The sequence below is a fragment of the Calidris pugnax genome, unplaced genomic scaffold (assembly GCF_001431845.1).
Source record: "Calidris pugnax isolate Ruff unplaced genomic scaffold, ASM143184v1 scaffold220, whole genome shotgun sequence".
Taxonomy (NCBI): Eukaryota; Metazoa; Chordata; class Aves; order Charadriiformes; family Scolopacidae; genus Calidris; species Calidris pugnax.
In genome coordinates, this window is record NW_015090963.1 from 194,742 (window position 1) to 213,843 (window position 19,102).

Below are 19,102 nucleotides of genomic sequence, written 5' to 3' on the forward strand. Positions count from 1 at the left end.
GCTCAGTCCTTTTTCTTTAATGGCAGACATCCAAAGAGGATCTCTGTCCAAACAGAGACCCTGCCTTTGATCCTGATCTATGTTCCTGACTTCGGAGCTGGAATACAGTTCCCATCTGTTGCTGAGACCAGGCTGGTACTTCCCCAGTGCCTGCCAGTGCTGTCATCCTGGGAGCTTGATACAGTTTTGTATATATTGTATCTTTTTCATTATTTCCTTTTTTATTTTAATATTAATATTTAATTAAACTAGTTTAATTCATTCTAAACTCATAAATCTCTTTATCTCTCCCCTTTTTCTCCTGGAGTGAGAAAGTGAGGGAGAGCATCTGTCACTGTCGTAAGCCAATTTGGCTTTTTGTTAGTTGCCCCATTGGAGGGTCGGAAATGGAAAAGCGTAGAGGGGTCACAATTGTGGGGAGGAGCAGACAGGACAGGTGACCCAAACCTGACCAACAGGATATTCCATCCCATCTGCCCATGCTCAGTATAAAAGCTCAGGGACCAAAGGCTCAGTCCTTTTTCTTTAATGGCAGACATCCAAAGAGGATCTCTGTCCAAACAGAGACCCTGCCTTTGATCCTGATCTATGTTCCTGACTTCGGAGCTGGAATACAGTTCCCATCTGTTGCTGAGACCAGGCTGGTACTTCCCCAGTGCCTGCCAGTGCTGTCATCCTGGGAGCTTGATACAGTTTTGTATATATTGTATCTTTTTCATTATTTCCTTTTTTATTTTAATATTAATATTTAATTAAACTAGTTTAATTCATTCTAAACTCATAAATCTCTTTATCTCTCCCCTTTTTCTCCTGGAGTGAGAAAGTGAGGGAGAGCATCTGTCACTGTCGTAAGCCAATTTGGCTTAAACCATGACAACTATACAATAAATAACAGTATCTGTAAATGACATATCTCACAAATAAGCAAATAAGTCTGTAGAAGACAAAAAATTATCGCAAACATAGAGGTTACCTCCAATAGCAGATCTACAGAGTCCACCTGAACCTCCCGCAGTCCAACTATTTGAACGACGTGTTTGCTGTCTTCTCTTGCAAACAGTCTGGAAATGAAATAGCGCACAAAGAAGATTTCTGAAATCTCAAATAGTAGCAATGAAAACACATTTCAGTGCTACAACACTGTGAAAAAGCAGCCATGGCTACTGACTGAGGGGAGGATCACTGTCATTCATTTATTTTCAGAGCTGAAGTATTTAATTTATAAGATGTACCACTGACATTCCACTGTTAAAGAGGAATTGGCAATGCATTTCTGCTAGTTCAGGAATATAATAAAGCAGTGAAGTAAATTATCATGTTTACATTTTAGAGTTCCTGTCTCTCTTTAAACTGCATCTCAGACCTCTCTTGGAAGTTCAGACTGTGAGTTACGCTTCGTTCAAGTTGTCAAGATTTTCAGCCAGGATTTTAAAGCAGCTCCCATAGCCACAGAGCCAGATTTCAGAGCACCTCTGCTCTGACTCACACAGAAGCATTACAGTGTATGGGAAGGGCACAGACATGATGCACACAGGAGGAAGTTTAATCTTCTCATTCAATGACATGTAGGACAGTTAATGGGCACGCAGAGAATATAACACTCTTTCTTCCTTAGTAAATCAACTCCTTACATAGCAGATTACACTGACTGTGTCTCAAAGGCTGTTTTGGAGAAAGGGAACACACATGCATGGAAATAGGTGCTTCCTGTGTGAAGAGATAGATGCTCACTCCCCCAGGCAGAAGGCCTCCCTCCTGAGCCCTCTAGTGTGCTCTAAGGATAGTGCTCTCCAGGTTCCTAAAGGCCTCCACCTGACAGGTGATGTTCCCTCAAGATCACTCTGAAAAGATTTCACTGCTCAGATCTCAACTGACTGTTATTTTATTTAGAGATTTCAGACCACAATGATTTTTTTTATACCAAGTATGTACTGAGTTGTGCCAATTCCCATTCCAGATGGAGCTCCTGCAGGAGTATGTATCCACCCAAATGATTTGGGGGCTGAAATGCTACTGCTGAGGGTGATGGAAGCATCTCCTGCAGAGGCTTGCTCTGGCTGAGTCACTGGGCTGACAGGTAAAGGTGCTCAGGTAGAAGGGGAGCAGACTCTGCAGTGACAAGCATGATGAGTGGGAGATCAAAGGGGTCTACAGAGACTAGAGTGGCAAGAGCCAAAGCCCCCCTGGCACAGCAAGAGGGACAGCCAGAGGTTATGTTTGAGCAGGGGAACACAGGGGCTCCACAATGGTTCAAGTAAGAACTTCTGGCCACAACAAGGTTCTTTCTCTATCTATGGATGTTGAGCTATAACATTATCACAGTGCAAGCAAAGCAGCATGAGCTCATATTCAACCATCGGTCCTTATTCTTACTTATTCCACCCCCCAAAATAGTAAAAACCAGGAGGCCTTATCAATGCCACAGTATTTAGTGTCAGATTCTGCCTTCCTCTCTAACTAGCTCCTAGGTACACCCTAAGTACATAACTTGTACTATAAATGGTAACATGTAATTGCATGAAACTGTAACTGATTTATAAACAGTAACCGACTGATTCATAACCATAGGTTTATAGCAACGCGTATTTTTATTTAAATACCTCTTCCTTCTGTTTAGCAAGTCATAAAGCTGTCCGCAGTAGATCTCATAAAAACTGATCAAAACAAGGAGATCTTTCCTTGACGGTGATGCTTCCAGGTGTCTAAAGATGTCCTTGGCAGCCAAGGCGTAGAGTCCTGGGTTCCGGTGAGTACCTATCATGGTGTAAGTCTTGCCAGCACCAGTCTGCCCATATGCAAAGCAGGTTGCATTGCCTCTGAGAAAATAACATATTTTTAGTTTATTCATACCTATTAAAAAAGATTCTGCAGTGTCTATATCTATCTATAGTGGCCTCATAGCAATGAGGTTTGGTTTGCTATCTTATCTGGGAAACTGCAAAAAACACTTAACAGTGATTCTCAAGCGTGTCCTGTGGAGAACTGGCGTGTCACGAAGTGCTGGCTGTCTTCCTTTCTTCCAGATGCCAAAAATGCATCGAAGGGAACTAAGAATTCATTATTACTCTTCCAGCTGTTTAGATGCTACATAAGTATCATAGGATTATGAATGGGTGCCCTACTGACTATGAATCACAGAGAAAAATGACCGTGATATGAGATGCAAAACAGCCACAAGTCAGGCTCTATATGAACACATGTTGTACTTGATGAAAATTAACACCGCAGCATTATAATTTACTGAGTGAAGTTAGTTAGTCTCAGGCTGCAGTCCTGCTAAGTCAATCTAAAGGCTTGTCATTGCTTAGGGGAAGGTCTTGCTCTTCCTGTCCTCTGCTCCCAGCTGTGTGACCGACCCCGCTGACCCACCCCTCCCTCTGCTGCCTCTGATGTTTGACTTCACTGCAACAGCAGAAGGCTTTCCACTTTTTTTGCAAGCTAATTTTCTGCTGTTCCAGTGGATTAAAGTACACCTCACAAAGGATCACAGAATATGCCCAAATTGGCTTCATGTAACCTATGAGAATGTGTCTAGTGAAAGGTAAGGAACAGATTCATCAACTTTCAGTGGCAGAGAGCTGTTGGGCTCACTCACTGTCTGCCAGATTGCTCTAGTTTTGGCATCATTATCACCTGATAAGTGATATTACCAGGTGATAGTGTCCATGCACATACAGTTCCAAGGATGTCTCAGGATACAGCCCAAACTGCACTTCAAGCCCATCTAAATTGAGGTTATTGTGTGCCTACTTCTCCTTCCTCACCCTTGCTTTTATACAAGCATGGAACCCACAAGTATGATGTGAACAGATTCAGGGAACTGAAGAAGAAATACTACGGAACAAATTATTTATTACTCCCCTACCTTAAAAAAGGACTTTTTAGCTGGCTCAGTATCCTGGCAGAGAAATGTGTAAAAAGGTAGGGCTGCAGTAAGCATAGGGAACAATTTCTTGAGAGCCTAGATTTCAGAATTAGCTCACCATGGTGTCATATTAGAGCAACGTGAGTGAAAGGGATGCAGCAGGAGGGACAGAAAAGTTAGGGAAAGCTGAGAAAAAACACTGGCATGTCTTTTGGTGGCATTACTGGATTAGCTGTAATGTGAGCTGTGCCTTTAGTAATTACTACACAGCAAGCTACAAGCCTCATTCTCCTTTTTCACTTGCCTTTTCTCAAGAGCATGACACTGTCTATCTTTGCTGATGATACTTGAAAATTTTCAGTAACAGAATGCTCCATTTTGTTAATTTTCACCATGGATATGTAAATCTTTCCTTCAAAGACTCAAAACCATAATTATATTCACGCTTGTTACTTTGTGTGAAAATAGGGTCACTCATGTAAAGCCACCATCAATTTCCCATTACTCAGGAAGTATGTAGTCGTAATTAAATCTCTAAGCAACTATAAATCAATAAAATAAAAGTAAATCCCAAGGTAATTAATAATTTCTATTGCCCTGTGAATGGTACAAATACATAAAAAAATATTTCACTGCAGTTTCATGAAAGAGGTAACGCTATTCCTCTAGAGATGAACGTGCTATACCACACAGAAGCTTTTGTTAGAGTGGAGATTAGACTTCAGAAATCCTGGCACACATTTTTTCATTCTAGGCTGGCCAGGGTGTCTCTTTGTTGCAATGGACCTTTGTTGAAGTACAATTTTAACTTCCTCCGTGATTTAGATTTCTCACCAAATGTGAAGAAAGTTTCCCTTGATTTATTTTGCAAAAATTGCAAAGATATTCTAAAAGGGGGAAGGTATGTGGCAAAGGTGAAATGAATGTATTGTGCAAAAGATGAAAATTGCAAAAGGAAAATTAAAGCAGTATATGAAATTGAAAAACAAAAAGGCAAAAAATAACAAATGTAAGCGCTGATGCCCTACCCGTTAAAAATATGCTGAATGAGAGGATGAGCTGTCTTCATATACACATCCTGATTGGTACATGACTCCCCAAAGACTTCATCAAAATAAAAAACATGCTGAAAAATAAATATGAAAAAGAAATATGGTCTTTACATGAAAATGAATATGTTTCACGTCCCCTTCATTCCCACTCAAAGGTAAATTTAAAAACAGAAGTCCTTCTAGTGACTTCATATGACTTTGGATCAGGTACAGTGTGATCTAGCACATTTAACATGCAGCATGACATATGCAGCAACACATCATTACAACTAATCAAGGAGAATGAAGGTAGAGGGAAAAAAAAAAAGAAGAAAGCAAATATGCCTTAATTCCCCGTCATTCTGAAGCAGAACAAACCATAGCCTTCTGAAAAGGGAGGAGGAAAAAAAAAAAGAAAAATACTAATTAAAGAAAACCCTCATCTATTCCTGAAATGGGTCAGCCTACAGATGTATGGTAAGACTATAACAATAAAAAGAATTCCATGTACTGTTGACTCTCTCAAAATTAGTCCTCAGTTGTGATTACTTGTCTCTGTTTTGTCTCTGTTCTGCAGACTTAAAAACTTTGTGCCATAGAAGAGAGAGAAGTTATTCCTAAACAAAGCTGGATTGTATTATCTCAGAAGGGGGCAAGAAAACCCAAAACTTCTCATGCTCCCAAATCTGACCCAAAAGCAGCAAGGTCTCTGGAAACACTGTAACAAAGTTCATTTATGGGCTCCTTCTAGATTAAGAATAGCCTTTGTAGGGATGGTCACAAACATTACATTTTCAAAAGAGCCTCCATGGACTGGACTGGTGTCTAACATTCTCCACGGTGTAAATTAAGGTGGTGGACCTCCAGGATGGAGAATCATTTCCATGATGCAGAAACCACAATAACACACAGGCAGGTTAAACCAGGGAGTCTCAGCAGCTGCATTCAGCTCAGAGGGCAGATGTGCTCCACGATGGGCTCTCTGCACTGTGGGTCTCCCACCACTTCCCAAAACTCTCTACACTCTCTACCCCTTGCTCTCCTTGCTACAGGAACCAGAGATGGAGGCAGGGCAAGCAGCCAGACTTGAAAACAGAGTTCTCAAGGGTTCTATAGGATAGACACAGACTTTGCCATGGCATACTTTTGTTTGGACTATATTGGTTAATAGCAAGATTTCATTTGTCTGTACTGACATAACGAATTTAAAGTAGCGGTTATTTCAGCACTGAGATACTAAGAAGATAAGCATGGTGTAAATGCCAAATATAGGTAGTCAGATGGAGGGAGTGGGGTGGAGTTACTGCATGTGTCACACCGTAAAAGGTGGTACATGAACCAGGCCCGAGAGAGCTGCAAACTGAATTTTTACTGGATACTCCAGGCAGTTGTTCCTAGGACCCAGACTGTAAAAATAACACCCAGTAGAGCGAGGATGGCTTGCTGCTCTCTAGAAATCACTTCTGTTCCTGGTGCTGTCTGTCAAAAATGAGAATTTGAAGTATGGCAGCACAAGGTATTTGGGATTAAGAAACAAAGACCAAAAGGGAGCTTAATTTTCAGAAGCACTTGAGAACAAAGGAAGGGAGGGGGATGAGGGTGTATGTGATTCATTGAAACAGACCTACAGTGCTGAAATAGTGAAAAGTGAAATCCTCACTGAAGTACCCTGGAAAACTACCAGGAGACTGCAGCAGGCAATCCCCCTGCAGCAACGGCACGTAGCAGAGGGTTTTATTTTGCCATGTGCAAAGAGAGCTGCAAGAGACATGTTTCTTGAGGCTTAAAATCCTGGGCTCAGGTTCTCTGCCACAGGCTGCCATAAGTCAGAAGCAAGTGAAGTGTACCTACGCTGAGCTCACAGAAGAGCCCACCACCTATTTCAGTGCAAGAAATGCAGAGAGCCTTTTTCTGTTTCCCCTCAATTAAACTCCAAGCACACTTCGCTTTATCCCACCATGCAAGTAACTGGCCCTTAAACACAACATTCAAGTGGAGCATGTTACCTGTAAAATATACTGGGTGAGATCAACTGCCTCCTTCTTCTCATGAAGAAGCAGGGTTTCTTTATCTTTCACTGTGATGATATTAACCTCCCCACGTCGCTCTTCTCTCAGGCCTAGAGGACGTTTTCGGACACACACTCTGATTTTTTCACTCTCTGTCCATGGAGTCTCTTTCTCAGAAGTACTGGATCTACAACAACAGTGTAGGTTTATGTTTTAAAATCAGGTTACTACAGAACCTAGAATATGCATAAACTTGTTAGATTTATCAATTTCATTTTTAAAGATGTTTCTCTCTTTAATGGCTTATAACACCAAACCAAAACAAAACACATCTCATTGTTAGGGGTGAAGTTTCTGCTGTTCTTTCCTAAATAGACTGATGTCTTTTGTGCGCTTCTGTTAAAAGAATAATTGTGTTCATAAATCCACATTCTTGAACTTGTTGCAGGACTGGCATATTTTCAATTGTCCACAAACATGATTGAAGCTGGTATATTATCCAAGTTAACGTTATGAAATTTAATCTTGCTGAAATTATTCACAGTCATGATTACTTAATAATGTACAGATAAAAATATGACCAGATCTTGAAAAGGAGAGGGTATAATATTTAGTAGTTTTTCCTCTTACACTCACTTTCATTCTTCCTATTACAGGCTGTCAAACAGGTTACAAGAAATGACTCAAGGGAGTACGACAGTATTTTACATTTTACAGTAAACTGGGAAACAAGACAGTATCACCATGTTCCTATTCAGCTCAAAGAAAATTTGAAATATTGATCTCATCATTGTCTCCCCTTTGGTATTTTGTCATAAAAAATTATGTGGTTTCAGACCACAGGCAAAATTGTACTTTTGTGTTTTGTTAAGTCTACTTTATTTCCCTTCCAAATACCTCAGAAACATAAGGTCATTTCGTGTTTCATTGATTAACCTGCTATATAAGGCATTTTGTGATGCAGCATACAGAATACATTTGAATCCAATCAAAATATGCTCATTCCACCTTTCCCTTTTACAAGCTGTCTTTGGACAAATGAGTAATGATTTTCAGCCTGGGTTTGAATGTCAATTTGTGAGAAAAAACCAATTTTAATCAAGCCCCAGCTTGCCCAAAAGTAGTGTTTCTGCCTTGCTGTCTCAATGCCCTTCCAAAATCTCTTAATGTAGCAACTGAAAACTCACATATACTACCAGTCTAATAAATTAAAACCAAACTCACAAGTTACTCAGTATCTCATTGCAGCTAAAAGCCTGTAGTATCATTGCTGTTGTGCTGCATGATTCCCCCTGACCATATGGCATCAAATATAAATCTCAAGATTCAAAGACTACATACGAGTAATCTTTACTTGTAACTGGAGTCCCTTTAATTTTAGTGCAGCTTTCCCATGCAGACCAAAATCAGACCCTGCATTTAGATGGAAAATTCTTTCCCCTGAAAAGAAAGGCAATGATACTTGAAATAAGATGCTTCATAAGCTCGTGTGAGCTTATGGATGTCACTAGGCACCAAATGTTGTCCACCAAATGATCAGAGGCTCTGAAGTTTATTTCTCATGCTAGAGGCTGGATTTGGTAACCTACAGAAAGAGTATGTTGTGCTTCAAGAGCTTGAAGGAGGAAGGACTGATTCCAACATTTGGAGAAAGGAAAAACCAAAGACTTAGAGGCTCTGTTTATGCCAGAAAAGGCATAAATTCTTTCTAGAGCAGAGGCACATTTAATTGAATATATTTTGTATGGGAACAGAATGCATTTTAATTCTACATGGTAAACCTGAAGTTTAGATTTTCCATTAACCTTTCTTAAATGAAAATTGTATTTTATAACAAAACATATTTTTTAATGACTAAAAAAACTAGAAGTCTTGACACAGATCATTAGAAACCTGATTAGACAATAGGACAGAAGAATCACTATGCCCTGTCTGCTACAGGGCTGCCATTTGCTATGGGTAAATGCAAAATATATTTAAACCTATTAAAAGAGCTCTTTATCTTTCTGCCATCTGAAATTGTGACAGTGTTTTCCAATGTTTCTCATAGATGAGACTAGACTATCCTTCACAGTTGTCAAATCACAAGGTGACATGGGAATGAATGGATTCAGTGAAGGAGTTGGGCACTTGGAAAACAGGAATCACAAATCCAAGTGTCAGCAGACTGGCCCAAGCCTGGAATGCACAACACGTACTCTGTGGTCAAAACAGAAGAAAAAGAAACTTAGGCACGTCAGGAGGAGGATGCAGAAAGCCCACAGGCACAGAAGAATGTGCTTAGAGAAAAAGAGAAGAACAAGGAAGGAAAGTGAGAACAATGCACAACATGGCTGTACCACAGGAGTAAAAATCCTGGATTTCTATAGCTGAGAAGTTCTCTGGAACTTCTGGATTTTTTTTTCCCAGGAAAGAGGTGTTAAAACCTCTGTCTTTCATTCCATAGTTTAAGTGCTCAAACTATTATGTCATCTTAGTACTTTTCCACTGTGGCAACAGCATCTATACCTCCAGGCTACATGCACGCTCAATGGGAGATGTAGCTGACACCTCGACTCCATGGATCCTCCCATTCCCCACAGCCTTCCCGGACCAAGCCCCAACCTCATACTGCTACCTCTCTTCACTGCATTTTAAAACAAAACTGCTACGACTGCGTTGCAATGAACCAGACGCTGGTAGTATCTGTGCAGAGGGGTATATGCTCTTCTCCTGAACCAGGAAAAAAGTATTTCGTGCTTTAAAAATGTTTCCAGGGTAGATTTACCTGTGGTTCAAGATAACCATAGCCTCTCTGTTACCAAACACTGGGAGAAGTATGAAAGTCACAGATCATGGGCTTGGGAAAGCATCCCTTTCACCACCATGTCTGCATCCCATCCCACTTACATTCATTCTGTTTCTTTTTAAAGCTGTAGTTCAGAAATTTCTATATAAACAAGTATAGCCATCACTGCGGTATCCTTTTTATCAGCAAAAACTTGAGAAACTTATCAAAAGACAATGCCATATTTTGGAAAAATAACATTTTGCAATGTAATCTCATGGAAAGAAAGAGACAAAGATTGGCCAAAACACCAAGAAAATAAAGCCTTATATCCTGAAAGACAATGAAGACTATTCTTAGACAAGCTTGGTGAGCAGCAGCTGGTGAAATTCAGCTGATTCCTTCTACCAGACTTGGAGAGTCATAAATGCTTATTAATATCTCTCTTCTTGATAAGATTTTGCATTGCTCTGTAGTGGTAGGATTGCTTATTTGGAGGTGATGAAGATAGATTCTCCTCCACAAAGAAAAAAGAATTAATTATGACTAATGAAATATAGCCAAATAAAGGCAACTGATTATTACCTGATACAGGAATGAGGTAGTCCGTAATTATACCCTGAAATATGAGTTATTCTTTGTATAATAGGAGCTTCAGAATCCCCTATGAGAGGAGCAATATCATCAGAAACTGTCGGACAGCTCAGGTCCTTTTTTGTGCATATTCCAGGAGTATTTAGGTCTCTTCTAGTTAATCTGATCAGCTCTGAATCGTGTGGTTGAACGTGTCCCAACATTTCCCCTACACTGTTCTTCTCATCATTGGCACTGAAATCAGATGAACCATATGATTCAGATTCAGAGTCTTTAACTGTTCCACCATTTTCTTCAAAGAAAGACTCAAAACGCAGCTGTCTACGGGGACCTGATCTGGTCACCTGGGGCTGAATGAAAAGGCCACTTGGTTGAAAGTCTTGCTTGCTTAAGTCTGCAATGTCTTCCTCTTGCATAATTTTGATTATTCTAATGAGCTGAAAGAGTCGTTTGCGGTCATTCATGTCATGGACTCCCAGTTTGGTATAATCTTTCATGGAAACTTTGGCAAGCTCATCAATCTTCTGAAGGCCAAAGGCAGCAAAATGGGGATAGTACTTTTCAAGTTCTGCCTCACAAAGGCATTCATAAAGGCATGATGCCATCTTCAAGCTAAAGTCTACAAGAAATCAAACAAAATAAGTATTAGAATCCTATGAAACATCACATCTAACAAAGTTACTACTGAAGAAACTACACATTTCCTGATGCCATTACCTGCAGTTAGTCTAGAAGCTTGTTTAAATCGAAGTTTACAATACACTAGACTGCCAAACACTACAGAATATAGCAATAACAATAAGCAAACCAGGAAACAAATATTTTATCTATGAAACTATATTTTAAAAATATAGATAATACACAATAATGTCTAAGAAATGCACAATGCAGTGTTACTTACTGCTGCTGAGTTCCTAAACGCCTGATGTCTACTTGATGAATGCCGCAGCTACTGAAACCCTGTCCTCAAGCTACAGAATGTAAAATGCCTAATTTTAGACACCCAATTTAATATCAGGGCATGTGGTCTAATATGGTTCAGCTATCCCTTGTTAACTAACCAAAGGAGAAGAAATTGCATTTGTCCTCACCCCAAGCTAAGTAATTAAGACCATTCATCTTACAGATGAACTACTACTACAGATGAACTACTATTTTTTGTTGTGTAACTTTCTCTTGTATGTCATGAATCTTGTGAGCATTTCTAAGTGTCCTTGACAGAATAACCAAAACACTCTGCAAAATCTGAAATACAGAATTTCTCTAAATCTATATATGCTACTGGAACGCCGTACTTGCATTCTTGGGAAACCCAAAAAAGCAACAAGCTACACTGAAAGGTATGCCAAAAAACCCTCAAGTCCTTCACTTGTGTCTCCCTAGCAATGCATTGTGCAGCTGTCTGTATCCAGATGGATTAATATCTGCAGATATTTTTACTTGTTCCATAAAATGGAAAAACGATAGCACTTCAAGTATCTGTTGCCCACTGCCTTCTTATATCTTTGTTGAGTCTAGGACTTTAGCAAACACAGTTCTTACTCATGTTTGGAGGTTTCAATAACATGCAACAAAACCAAGTTATTTAAGAAAAAGTTCCCCTTTCTGTAATTTAGGGTGAATTCTTTGCCAGGATTTTCAAGCATCCTTACAATAGCATTATATAATAAAATAAAGTCACCAAAAAGCACTCCCAAATTTTATTCCATATTATTAAAACATTATATTGAAATAATAACAACAAATGAATAAAGATTAAATGAAAGTGCTGATTGTATAAGATATTAGCAAAGTTGTATTTTTTGTTGTGTAACTTTCTCTTGTATGACTACAGATGAACTACTATTTTTTGTTGTGTAACTTTCTCTTGTATGTCATGAATCTTGTGAGCATTTCTAAGTGTCCTTGACAGAATAACCAAAACACTCTGCAAAATCTGAAATACAGAATTTCTCTAAATCTATATATGCTACTGGAACGCCGTACTTGCATTCTTGGGAAACCCAAAAAAGCAACAAGCTACACTGAAAGGTATGCCAAAAAACCCTCAAGTCCTTCACTTGTGTCTCCCTAGCAATGCATTGTGCAGCTGTCTGTATCCAGATGGATTAATATCTGCAGATATTTTTACTTGTTCCATAAAATGGAAAAACGATAGCACTTCAAGTATCTGTTGCCCACTGCCTTCTTATATCTTTGTTGAGTCTAGGACTTTAGCAAACACAGTTCTTACTCATGTTTGGAGGTTTCAATAACATGCAACAAAACCAAGTTATTTAAGAAAAAGTTCCCCTTTCTGTAATTTAGGGTGAATTCTTTGCCAGGATTTTCAAGCATCCTTACAATAGCATTATATAATAAAATAAAGTCACCAAAAAGCACTCCCAAATTTTATTCCATATTATTAAAACATTATATTGAAATAATAACAACAAATGAATAAAGATTAAATGAAAGTGCTGATTGTATAAGATATTATATAGCCCAAAAGGTGCAGTAGAGGATATCTACAATTACTTAGAAGCTAGAGTCTAAGCTGTAGACAGTTCCTAGACATAAAGAAATTATGAGATTAATCAGTAACAAACTTCAAGGCAAAAACATTGGTGCGTAGGTGGACTTATTTAATGTGTATGTAATGCAATTCTGAATCTTGAGGTAAAGTCAGCACCACTACAGAGATTATTAGATCCTGGGAGGTGGAAATCAAAATTGACAGAGAGGATAGCAAACCCAAAGATCACGGAGGCTAACTATGACACAAGTGCAAGGGTTTTCACAAGGGTTCACAATTTGCCAACTTCTCTAACAGATAAAATTCCACAGGAACTTCAGTCTTCATTTAAAGAATGGTTATGTTTTTGAAAAAATGCCTATCTTACATTAGGTATCTTTAAATACAAAACCAGTACAGGACCTGTGTAATAGTCTGCATGCGGTGCCATGTGAAACTTGTTTTGTTTCATGAAAGGAGTAGCTAGAACACAAAGCTGAGACATCATTCTCAAAGTACTAAGTATCTGGTAAAAAGTAAGAGAATCCAGCAAATTTCTTTCACCTATTCTCATTCTGTATCCTAGATTACACTCACATCTTTATATAAACTTAAGTTAAATACAGAGTAGCCAAAGACCAGTGCAAGAACTAATTCAGTGATAACCCCTTTTTGAATGATAATGTTGAGCACAGGAGAGAGAAAAGTGGATAAAAAGGAAAAAAAATAAATTGAATCTCTTCCTAAAACAAGAACACCATACAAAGGGAGAGAACTAAGAATGTTAAGCTCAAGGTTCAAATTAAAAATTAAACAAAAAATATTTAAATAGATAGAAATGACTGTACAGGCAGATTTGTATTATCTGGGGCAACAAGGGACTAAGTTTCTCAAAATACAGAAAATCCAAGTAATATAGGTACCACAGAGCATAAGGGAAGGTTAGTACTGAGACATATAAGCAGCTCTGCACAGCTTATTGGTGTCATGAATCTTGTGAGCATTTCTAAGTGTCCTTGACAGAATAACCAAAACACTCTGCAAAATCTGAAATACAGAATTTCTCTAAATCTATATATGCTACTGGAACGCCGTACTTGCATTCTTGGGAAACCCAAAAAAGCAACAAGCTACACTGAAAGGTATGCCAAAAAACCCTCAAGTCCTTCACTTGTGTCTCCCTAGCAATGCATTGTGCAGCTGTCTGTATCCAGATGGATTAATATCTGCAGATATTTTTACTTGTTCCATAAAATGGAAAAACGATAGCACTTCAAGTATCTGTTGCCCACTGCCTTCTTATATCTTTGTTGAGTCTAGGACTTTAGCAAACACAGTTCTTACTCATGTTTGGAGGTTTCAATAACATGCAACAAAACCAAGTTATTTAAGAAAAAGTTCCCCTTTCTGTAATTTAGGGTGAATTCTTTGCCAGGATTTTCAAGCATCCTTACAATAGCATTATATAATAAAATAAAGTCACCAAAAAGCACTCCCAAATTTTATTCCATATTATTAAAACATTATATTGAAATAATAACAACAAATGAATAAAGATTAAATGAAAGTGCTGATTGTATAAGATATTATATAGCCCAAAAGGTGCAGTAGAGGATATCTACAATTACTTAGAAGCTAGAGTCTAAGCTGTAGACAGTTCCTAGACATAAAGAAATTATGAGATTAATCAGTAACAAACTTCAAGGCAAAAACATTGGTGCGTAGGTGGACTTATTTAATGTGTATGTAATGCAATTCTGAATCTTGAGGTAAAGTCAGCACCACTACAGAGATTATTAGATCCTGGGAGGTGGAAATCAAAATTGACAGAGAGGATAGCAAACCCAAAGATCACGGAGGCTAACTATGACACAAGTGCAAGGGTTTTCACAAGGGTTCACAATTTGCCAACTTCTCTAACAGATAAAATTCCACAGGAACTTCAGTCTTCATTTAAAGAATGGTTATGTTTTTGAAAAAATGCCTATCTTACATTAGGTATCTTTAAATACAAAACCAGTACAGGACCTGTGTAATAGTCTGCATGCGGTGCCATGTGAAACTTGTTTTGTTTCATGAAAGGAGTAGCTAGAACACAAAGCTGAGACATCATTCTCAAAGTACTAAGTATCTGGTAAAAAGTAAGAGAATCCAGCAAATTTCTTTCACCTATTCTCATTCTGTATCCTAGATTACACTTACATCTTTATATAAACTTAAGTTAAATACAGAGTAGCCAAAGACCAGTGCAAGAACTAATTCAGTGATAACCCCTTTTTGAATGATAATGTTGAGCACAGGAGAGAGAAAAGTGGATAAAAAGGAAAAAAAATAAATTGAATCTCTTCCTAAAACAAGAACACCATACAAAGGGAGAGAACTAAGAATGTTAAGCTCAAGGTTCAAATTAAAAATTAAACAAAAAATATTTAAATAGATAGAAATGACTGTACAGGCAGATTTGTATTATCTGGGGCAACAAGGGACTAAGTTTCTCAAAATACAGAAAATCCAAGTAATATAGGTACCACAGAGCATAAGGGAAGGTTAGTACTGAGACATATAAGCAGCTCTGCACAGCTTATTGGCTAAGGCTCTGTGCCATGTGAAAGCAGCTAAATAGCTTCTTAATGAGAGCTGGGCTGGGAAGTAATTTAACTGCTTCTGCTTCCCCGGATAAAATAAATCTTACTGGATCTAAGTGGTTTCAGGAGACAACTCCAGTGTCTCTCCATTCATAGAACAGCAACTTCACAACCCAGGAAAACTGAACTGAGTAATAAAGGAGAAACAAATTAATTAACCATGGGGAAAAAAATAAGGAAATATAATGGGTATGGATTCCAGCATTTCTGATTACTTTAAAACTCAAGAGTAGGCAGTTTTCTAAAAGATCTGTTGTTTCATATGCAAGACAAATCAGGGGAAACTGCAGCCATCAGTGAAAACCTTCCAGCCTTATAATGGGCGATGCTCTAAAAGGAGTGCTTTTCTCCTCACTAAAAGAATACTTTAATTTCTCCAACACTGCACAGTCCTTTGTGCCTGAAGACACTGTTTCTAAAACAGATACATAATTCTTCAAAATAAACTGTCTTTGTAAAGAAATACGAGGAGCATTAGTAGGTTTTCAAGAATCCTAAACTGTTAATGACAATGCCATCTTCTGGCAAAAAAAGAGAAGACTTTTACTTTTTTAGAATGAATAACAGCCAACATTGTGTGCTGGGACAGAAAAATATAACATTTTTCAGTGTACTAGTTTCATAACAAAGCCCAGGTCTTGTTCCCTGCAAAGCTCTGGGTGGCTTCACTGTAAAGAGGATTGAAACAAAAGCCTAGGACTTCTTAAAATGGTTGGATAAAACATAGGTTTGAGTACAGAGGCATAATTTTCCATGAGCACTCAGTTATAAGGTCAGATAGTCCCAGGCCCTAAGTAAAACTTTTCACCCAGTCTCTATTACAACATTGTTTAGAATTCTTCGCTGTTCAGTGGTTGATCTTCTCACTTTAGCTGGCAGAAAGACTCAGCTTCACTTTGAAATTCTCACCACCTTCTCAAACAAGGGACCTGCTTTGCCACTGACAAAAAGACGCCAAGGCTGGTCAGTGAAACAGTGAAGTCAACGAAGTCCAGAGCATCTTCACCGACCAGCTTTACTTACACAAGCCAGCAGCGAGGGTGAAACAGTTAGTGGTGATACATACACCTTCCTGCTGGAACACCTGGGATGTCTGAAAAAGTCAGCCCCTCACCTTTATGTAGCAAACCTGAGTTCTCTACAACTCATTTCTTATGCAAGGAATTGCAAAGATCTTAAAAGGCTGCCAGATGCTGGTAACGGGTAAGTGCTTGTTGTGAAAAAGCATTAGAATTTTATATAAAGGGAACAACTCAAAGCACAGACTAAGATCCCAGCTTGTCATCAGAGACGTCCTCCTCTGTTGCAGTAATAGAGGATTTTTAAAGGTCATAAAGCTGGGGAAAAAAGAAAAGTCAGGCATAAATAGCAGAAATGAGTGGTTACATTTTACATTTCTGAAGGAAATTAACTTACCACAAAATTATGCTCTAGGAGCTGACCCTCCATTTTAAAATGCTTTTATTTATTAATTAGCTCTTACACAGACCTTTTCATTCTCAATGCACTTTTCAAAGTGGAGAAGAGGCTAGCCTTCAAAGATACTCAGTGAGTGTCAGTCCCGTGCATAAAATAAATCACGTAAAATCCCTACGTAGACTATTTTAAGAATAAAGCAGCCTTAGACCACTACATCTTGATCCTTATTAACCTCTGATATATTAAAGATCTCAGTGCACCATTCACTTGAATAACACTCATGTGCCCTCTATTTCCAATGTAGCTCAATCATATTTACCTGGTAATTTTAGCTGACTGCCACTCACAATCCTGAGTGTCACCACTGAGACATGACACAAATATCACTATATCTGTATATTAAACCAGGGAAATTTAGTCATGGCAAAGTGAAGAAATCTTATGTGGCACCCCTTCAAAGACAAACTAATGCAACTCTACTTTTAATCCTGCAAATAATCTAGAGAGAATAATTCTGAATCGTGAACTCTGATAATTAAGTAATTTCATTAGCAACAATTTTCAAGGGCATCTGATAAGTGTAGTAATTGCTTATCAGTGTACAAAACCAAACAGCACCTTGTTTTCCTGCCTATCACTTTGTATTACGTAAATCATTTCGCTTTACAGGTACCTTACAAAAACAGAAGTTAAGAATTTACAAAATTTGTAAAGGCATGTAGCAGGTAGGTATGCTTCCTTCCCTGACCACAACTGTAAGTACAGCGTATTGTGCTCCTTACTTGTAACCACGTCACCGCAAACAAGTCTTCAGAATAGGCTCCGTCGGTGTCAAAGTGTTTGCTGCTTTTTGAAGTACAGAAGCAGAAGACTAGAACAAACCTACAACAGAGAAAAGGGAGACTTATTAACTCACATCACCAGTCCTCCATCTTTATTTCTTCTTATTCATCTGAACATTAAGCCGTTTTTTCACCGCGTAAAAGCCAAATCAGATTTAGCCCTCCAGATGTGAATGGCTAATTTGCTTTTCCAGAGCACCACACAAAATGCTTTACCTTTAATCATTCTGACCCCATTCCTTGGAAACTAGGGTATTCCTCTGAAGAACAGGGTCAGGGTGCGGTTGCACTTTTATAAACACAAGCTCCCGTAATAAGGGATAATCTGTACTGTAACACGAGTTCGTAATTTTAGTTTCATGCAGTAGCTAGGGATCTATGGAACAGTGTTTGACGTTGCAGCAGATCCCTTTGTAAGATCATAGGATTACAACTCCTCGTGCACGTACACAACATGGTATTAAACAGTCTGTTGCTCACTGGAACAAGTGTGGTAGTAGCCTGTTTTGAAGATCCAAGGAACAAGCTGAATACTACTAACAATTAACCACCTATAGTTTCTGCATAGTAAAAGTAATCAGAGAGCAGGGAATGCTTTTAATATTAACTGAGCATGATTTTACAGTTGGCCATGGTGCAGCTCCTCTCCCTGCAGCAACACTATCATTTCCTGCACTACTGACATACTAACACAGGGTTTGGTTAGCAAAACTACAATTAATTTCATTGCTCTTTCAAACAGACTCTAAACCAACAACTAAATATTGCTTGGTTGTTTAGTGGGGTGCTTTGTGGGGGTTTTTTGTGTGTTTTCCAACATAATATTTTTCAATTGGCAAGAGCCTGGTATTTTTTACAATCAATTCTCCATACTAAGTATAGTCTGGTGATCTCAGCAGAAGAGCCTCCATCCTGCAGCTGATCCCCGGCAACTGCTTAAAACAACAGCTGCATGGAAATGGGAAGTGTCTAATATTCAACCGCACGCTAAGAAAATAACCCACAAGTTATATTGGGATGCTGATTATTTGAAAATTGTGCCCCGGCTTCTCCTGCCAGCAAGATTTACCAAATGGCTTTCAATATTTATTTTATAATCGTATCAAAACAAACCACCCCACATCGGGAGTTACGATGAGGGGGCGACACAGTCACTTAAGTTTAGCCCCAGAGGGATTTACAGCTTCCCTCGGTAAATTTAATCCCAAACTGAGGAATTTTAAAGCCTCTGGAAGAGGCTAGGGGCTGGAAGAAGGGGCAAGGGGGCTGAGGTGGGGGACCTCGCACCCAGCCCTCTGTGCGGCCTCCCCTCTGATCTTTCCTCTCTCTGTTCCGCCCTGGTTTCTGAGGGAAGTCGCGGTGCTGCCCTGCCGCCTGGCGAGGAGCGGGGGAGGGGGGGGGAGACATCCCGGGGGCCATCACGGCCGGGGAACCGG

The 19,102-nt window shown here is 39.0% G+C and overlaps 1 protein-coding gene across 1 annotated transcript in view; it reads right to left on the reverse strand.

The window, feature by feature from the left end:
• The window catches only part of KIF24 (kinesin family member 24), a 34,524-nt gene extending 16,910 nt beyond the window's left edge, over positions 1-17,614 (reverse strand). The window contains exons 1-6 of the mRNA XM_014952502.1: positions 17,607-17,614; positions 10,258-10,885; positions 6,903-7,092; positions 4,894-4,991; positions 2,601-2,816; positions 974-1,061 (exon numbers count right to left, since the gene is read on the reverse strand). Of these exons, the coding sequence (XP_014807988.1) occupies positions 974-1,061; positions 2,601-2,816; positions 4,894-4,991; positions 6,903-7,092; positions 10,258-10,871 (1,206 nt within the window). The 5' untranslated portion in view covers positions 10,872-10,885; positions 17,607-17,614. The remainder of the gene's footprint in view (positions 1-973; positions 1,062-2,600; positions 2,817-4,893; positions 4,992-6,902; positions 7,093-10,257; positions 10,886-17,606) is intronic.
• Positions 17,615-19,102: the final 1,488 nt, after the last annotated feature.